Source organism: Cyprinus carpio, chromosome A14 (genome assembly GCF_018340385.1).
Source record: "Cyprinus carpio isolate SPL01 chromosome A14, ASM1834038v1, whole genome shotgun sequence".
Lineage (NCBI taxonomy): Eukaryota > Metazoa > Chordata > Actinopteri > Cypriniformes > Cyprinidae > Cyprinus > Cyprinus carpio.
In genome coordinates, this window is record NC_056585.1 from 12,969,512 (window position 1) to 12,976,220 (window position 6,709).

The 6,709-nt window shown below is 38.7% G+C and overlaps 1 protein-coding gene across 1 annotated transcript; it reads left to right on the forward strand.

Annotated features, from left to right (window-relative positions):
• The first annotated feature begins 2,165 nt into the window (after nt 1-2,165).
• Nucleotides 2,166-5,502, forward strand: LOC109082027 (transcription factor LBX2-like). Its single transcript, XM_042769900.1, has 2 exons — nt 2,166-2,961; nt 4,412-5,502. The coding sequence occupies exons 1-2, from the start codon at nt 2,634-2,636 to the stop codon at nt 4,855-4,857; spliced, it is 774 nt and encodes a 257-aa protein (XP_042625834.1). The 5' UTR covers nt 2,166-2,633; the 3' UTR covers nt 4,858-5,502.
• The last annotated feature ends 1,207 nt before the right edge of the window (nt 5,503-6,709 follow it).

Here is a 6,709-nt window from a genome sequence, read left to right on the forward strand (position 1 = left end):
TCTCGTGCAGCATTATCCTCAACAAATGTTTCCAGATCGCCGCAGAGTCTATATTCGTCTCTGCTGAGAGAAGTGACGCAGGGACGGGCTGGGCGAAAATAAAACCCCGCTCCCCCTAAAGCCGTGATGATTGATGATGTCAGGTGTTCTGTTTCTAATTAACGTTTAAATTAGGCTAAAGAAAACCTTTCGAATGAGCACTGCTCCGCTTGAGACCCTCCGGATCCTCTCAGAGCGGTTTGGAGAAGAGAGATGGCGAGATTATCTTTAGAACTAATAATGCTCGCGCATTTGAGAGAAATGTAACGCCATGTTCAGCTTCGGTTTCTCTACCCGCTCTCTGTGGGCTAATGCGAATGTGCTATTGTTGGCGCAGAAGGGCATCATTCTCCCGATCAGAAATAATATCCTTCCACATTACATTAATACCCATGTATCATTTAGTAGGTTTTAGCAGCTTTCCTCTGACCTGACATGATGAGGTGACCAATTCGTTAAGGACATCTGATTAGCTGTTCTTATTAGGCTACTATTTTTAATCAATAGTATTATTAGTATTACTGTAAGAATGTGGCATTCATTAGCATGTTTTGCGTAGTCTGGTTTGATACATTTGTTCAATGCATTGTTGCTCATTTGCCGTAAAGTATTCTATTGAGTTTGTCTCCGTGTCGCCCACGTCGAGCGGTCAGGACCCGCACTAATAGAATGTCGTGCTGTTTTAGTGCTCGTGAGCTGTTTGGCTTGTTTCAGTCCCTGTACGGATGTCACCATATGGTGCTCTTTGGCACGGACAATGCGATATTCCTGGCTATACATCGCCAGTGACTCGTGTAATAGAGACATCTATCACCCTATAATCGATTATTGAAACCCTGTTAAATATTATCAAATGTCAACACCGCCAAATGTTTTATTGCCCAGTGTTTTACATTTATGGGGAGACCACCTAAATATTCACTAAAGGCCTCGGCGAGGTTTAAGAAAAAAAAAAAAAAAAAAAAAAAAACATTACCTAGTTCTATTGGATTGCTTAACTAAATGCTTTGATTGACTAAATGCTAAATAGCCTATTTTTTGTGCAGTCGTATTTATTTATTATTTTGAAATAAACCAATCAATAAAATATCAAAAGCGAATAAATATGAAGTCTTCAGACTATGCTGTTTAAAAATATTAGTGAGCACATCATAAAACTAAAAACCTTAATATGATAGTCTTTAAGATTTTAGGAAATATCTGTATAGTGCTATTTTTGTTTAAAAAGCAAACTGGATATATATATATATATATATATATATATATATATATATATATATATATATATATATATATATATATATATATATATATATATATATATATATATGCGTGTGTGTGCGATGCAATGAAGCACATAGAAATCACGAAGTGCGGTGCAACAACGTTTGGAAAAATATTTTATTTTGTTGATCAATCTCTTCAGGTCAAGTATCATTACACCAGTCACAGCTCTCTTCTATTTCGTGTTTTCCTAAAGCAAGAACACGATTTCTTCTTACCTGTATTTTCATAGCAGGATGACTGCGTTTCTCCAGTGTCCCACGAGCATCATCTGAAACAATGTCCGACGCTGAGCGGTTCAGAACAGCACTGCTGTAAGTCCCCTGCTTTCTGCTCTTCACCCACGTGCATTTTCACAAATTCATAGAATGGTACTGTGCTGCACTGACGAAAATAATCAATTATCCACATCTGAGCTTCTTTTCCAATGCAGTTTATTTTGCAGGGAAGTATATATATATAATTTTCATTGGACCGAAACAATAGCATGTCTTGCATTCTGATCTCGTGTGTTCAGATGACAGCAGATACACGAGGTGTGAGAAGATCATGCTGTCATAACAGCCTCTAAATAATCATGATATTACAGTAATTTTACCAAAGTTGTTCCAATATGGACAACATTTGAATTTTAAATGTTAATTGATGTCTTGTTGAATGCTTATTTTATTGGTTTATTTATTTATTTTTATTTTACACTATACATTTTTTATTATTATTCTGAAACTGAAGATAGATCCGCATACACATTGACATATAGAGAGAATGCAAGCATTGGTGTTAATGAGAACACTCTCCCTTTTCAGGGAGGTATACGCGTGGAGCACGTGGTTTGCCCTAAGTGGGAGTGGGATGCATCAACAGATGCATAAACATCCCGAGCCATCTCCCCTCTCTTTAAACTTCAAGGGGAAACTCCTCCTATTCTCGGTCCAGTTCATTAGTATGGTCTGGCCCTTTAAGACGGAGCAGCGGGTCAGCAAGTAGTGTAGTGTTTCTCTAATTGAACTTCACAAAAGCAATCAACAAGAACTCGTTAGCGCTTGCTTGCTGTTTTGAGCCTCCTTGAGACACGGCTACACATGCTGAAGATCTTCATGGAGCAGCTCAGAGAAGACTGGAGCTGCATATGAGGACTAAAGTTCGGGTGGCTGTGACGCCTAAAGCATGGTGCTTTTGGAGAGCCACTTCTGACTAAGGAAGAACAACGATTCTCTTTAAAGAAAAAGGAATAGACCAGGCTTTTGTATGTTTAAACAAGTTTGAGCGAACTAGGTGACTTCTATTCGAAATAGTTTCTTGGGACTGAGATGACCTCCAGCTCTAAAGACATGAAGGCAGGCTCCGTTTTGCAGTCCAGCGGCGAGGAGAGGCGGCGGGGTCCCTTAGACCAACTCCCACCTCCGGCCAACTCCAACAAGCCTCTCACCCCGTTCAGCATCGAGGATATCTTAAATAAACCCTCCGTCAAGAAATCCGTCGGTAGTCTGTGCCCTCCTCGCGTGCTGCAGAAAGTGACCGGCTCTAGCGCGTCTCGGAACGGGATCAGCGCTCCGTCCTCGCCGTTGTGCGCTCTGGAGGAGCTGGCGAGCAAAACATTTAAGGGGCTGGAAGTCAGCGTTATACAAGCTGCAGAAGGTAGGCTAAAATGTTTAGACTTATTTTCCAGGGTGTTGTATTTTTGAATTCGGATTGTGTTTACGAATTTATCTTCGAATTTTAAATACGTTAACTGAAGTTAGTGACGCCTAAGTGTGTAATTGAAGCGGTAGATTTTACAACTGATGTCGAATGCATATTTCTATATGCACATATAAAATCAATAATACCTATGTAAAAATACTACTTGTTAATAAAATAAAAATAAATTAAAAAATCAGTGTTTTAGTGTTTACCAGCTTGTTTCATTACCGCATAATTTTGTTATACACATTTTAAGATACGGTATTAAATTTCTCCTATTATTTTTTTCTTAGTTAACTGTCAATAGCGATCGCTCGAGTATGACTGTAATTATTTCAGGAATTTCACCTAGACCTCTTAAAATTAAAGGTTCTTTCGATGGTCAAGAAAAAAAAATCAAGCAATAATAATTCTCATTTTATGGGCTTTTGAGTTGCTAAACGGTTCTTTGGAGAACAAAGGGATCAGTATACTGGTTCATGATTCTTTAAAATGGCAGTAAATCATAGTTTCTACAGAACCAAGTTCTCTGTGGATCTGTTTTTTTTTTATTTATTTTTTTTATGGGAAATGCATCTTAACTTGATAGAACGCATCGTGCATTACAAGAACGTTAAAGAGATGTAAATCGTTCATGTTCACATTTACTGAAAACAGTCCTCGATCGTGACGTTCGTGTTGACATTGCAGAACTGTCTTAGTGGGTCACGCTAACGGTTAAGGTCATCTGTAATAAGATTGAGGCCAGTTCTGTGGCCTGATAGGCTGCTTGATTAACACATCAAATATTTCGAATTTACTTGGCAATCAGTAGGTCAGATGTTTTGGAAAGTTTCTCCCACTCTTTTCAAGAACAGCTGTTATGCAGCTGGAATGAACAACTGCAGCCTATCACATAACACAACAGTGTGTACACTCTTAAAAATAAAGGTTCATATTTGAACCAAACAACATGTTGCAGCCTGATTCAAAAGGAGAACTTTTTTAACTTCTACAAAACAAAATAAACATATGATGTCTGTTGTGGTGCTTGAAAGATCCAAGAAACGGAAACAGTGATACCTATAATGTAACATTAAAGACTTTTAATCTCCAGAGAACCAAACTGGAGCTTAACTCAAGAACCATATACAGCCAAAAATAAGACCACTGAAGAGCTTCCAAATAACCTTCAAGAAGAATGCTTTACAAATCATTGGTCAATGTGCATTTAAATAATGGGAAATTAAATTTCATGCATTTTACTCTAGATTCATATTTCATTTTACTGAATGAGCATTAGCTTTATACTGTTTGGGAATGACTTACTGATGAAAGTTATTCTGAATTGTGACCCACACACGCTGCCTGCATTATTCCTGTCATGTGTTCCTGGAAATCAACTCTCCTTTCTTTCCATTTATAGGTCGTGAACATCTCAACGCCTTCGGCCAAAGACAGGCCTCCAAAAAACGAAGGAAGTCCCGCACGGCCTTCACCAACCACCAGATCTACGAGCTGGAAAAGCGCTTTTTGTACCAGAAATACCTGTCACCGGCCGACAGAGACCAGATCGCACAGCAGCTGGGTCTGACCAACGCACAGGTCATCACCTGGTTCCAGAACCGACGGGCCAAGCTCAAGAGAGACCTGGAGGAGATGAAGGCGGACGTGGAGTCTCTCAAGAAAATCCCACCGCAGGCATTGCAGAAACTGGTGACTATGGAGGACATAGAAGACGCTCACGGTGGCTCAGGGCCCATTTCTCCCAGCCTTTCCCCAAGAGCCTTTCCACAGTCCCCATCCTCGTCCAGAGGCCAAACCACAGACGAGTTCTCAGAAGAGGACGAGGAAATCGAGGTGGACGATTAAAAGCAGGCCCTTGTTTTCAGAGAAGGGCATTTTTCACAACTTTTGCACGGACTCTGCGGAAGAACTTGAAAAGCAAGTAAAGTTTTCTGTTTCCCTTATTTTTAATTTATTGAAAGGACCTCTACGTTCTGATGTCCAGATCGAAGACATGGCTTAAGGAATACGTTTTCATAAGATCTGAGAAATGGTTAGAGATAAATGGTACAGTATCAAGACTGCAACATGTGTATGTACATTTTAAGCTTTACTTCTCATTTTTTGAAGGAAACGTGTGCAATTGTTTACACCGTTCAACACATTTATGACCGCTGTAGAAACTCTATGCCAAAAGTGATTTTCAATTAAATTCTCAGCTGAATAGAATTTTATATTTATAAATAATTTCAGAAGTCACCAGAAGCAAATTTATTCAATCTTGTTTATTCAATCTTGTATTATTGTCAAGACTCATTTTCCAAAGTTTTACAGTATATCCCAGTTTCTGGCACAATTCCTACTGGCATTATTAACAAAAAATAAAAAATAAAAAATAAAACAAAAATGTCCAAAACCATGCAAGGGCAAGGTTGTATATATATAATATAACAAGTTATTATGCATCTAGCTTGTTAAATTTATTGTAACATTCTATTTAATCCTCATTTATGTAAATAAAGGGTATATGTAATTTCACAATGTTTCCTTACCTTGAGTCAGAATTTAATCATGCGTTGTATGCTAAGCTGAATTATAAAATAATTTCCCTATAAATGTGTGGATATGAGAAATCCACTAGAAAGAAATTCACTCTTTTCCCATCAATTAAAAAAAAATAAAGAAAGAAAGAAAGAAAGAAAGGAAGAAGAAGAAGAAGAAGAAGAAGAAGAAGAAGAAGAAGAAGAAGAAAGAAACAAAGTCTCTCACTTTTTTTTAACCCAATTGTATTTATCGGTAATTAAATTCAAAATGGTTGAAAAAGTTCAGGACCACCTAAATATTTAAGGCAGCCCTAAAATTTAAGTTTGCTATTTTAGTGGCTTGATTGTCACAGTGTAATGAGGCGAAAGTGCCTTGCACAAAATGTTTTATTTTATGCAGATGATTTTATGGCACACTCTCGTGGAGTTAAACAGCTGAGAGAGGCACTTTTACACATCGCTTCGTTGTGTATGTTAAGAAGAGTGTTTGTGTGTGTTAAGTGCTTGAAGCTTAATTAGGACAATTGAACAAGGTTCCCCCTCTCACATTGTCACAAGGACAACGTAAAGCTTGATTTTCTCCTCGCGCCATATGGTTCATGAATCTTCTCCAACACAAACTAGTCAACATGATTGATTAGGTTTACCCGCCTTTGAGTGCACATTAACAGTTTCAGTCGGTCGAGCCCAAATAATACCCCACATCTGTGTCCGTGTGTTAAAAACGCCCATGAATAGCAGATGATTTGCATGCGGTTCCTAATGAATAAATCTCAAAAGGAAGCCGGTGTAAATGGGGAGGATCGGTGCATCCTGGTCTGCCGAATTTCTTTCGGCCCATTTGTGTCAGTTGTGAGCAGATCAAGGTAGCAGTTTTTTTGGGCAGCGAGAAGATGGAAGTACAATTGGTCTAATCGCTTGGAATAGTTGGGGTTGAAAAGTCAAGCAGATTTTTATGAGCGCTTTGTGGAAAGACTCGCCAGACAGCCGGAGTTCTCAGAGCTGTTGAGCAGAGGCTCATTCTCGTGCTGTTTTGTGTTTTCTGCTGCGATTGAATTCCGCGCAATAGCTCTAAATGCTTCGGGTTGCTACTGAGAGTTGAGATGACTGGAATTTGAAGGTATATGAATATGAATGCGGGATTTCATAGTGTTAAAATATTCGAGTAAACATCC

Coding starts and splice junctions, on each gene's coding strand:
- LOC109082027 (XM_042769900.1), top strand. CDS start 2,634: ATGACCTCCAGCTCTAAAGACATGAAGGCAGGCTCCGTTTTGCAGTCC. Junction 2,962..4,411: donor CGTTATACAAGCTGCAGAAG/GTAGGCTAAAAT, acceptor TTCCATTTATAG/GTCGTGAACATCTCAACGCC.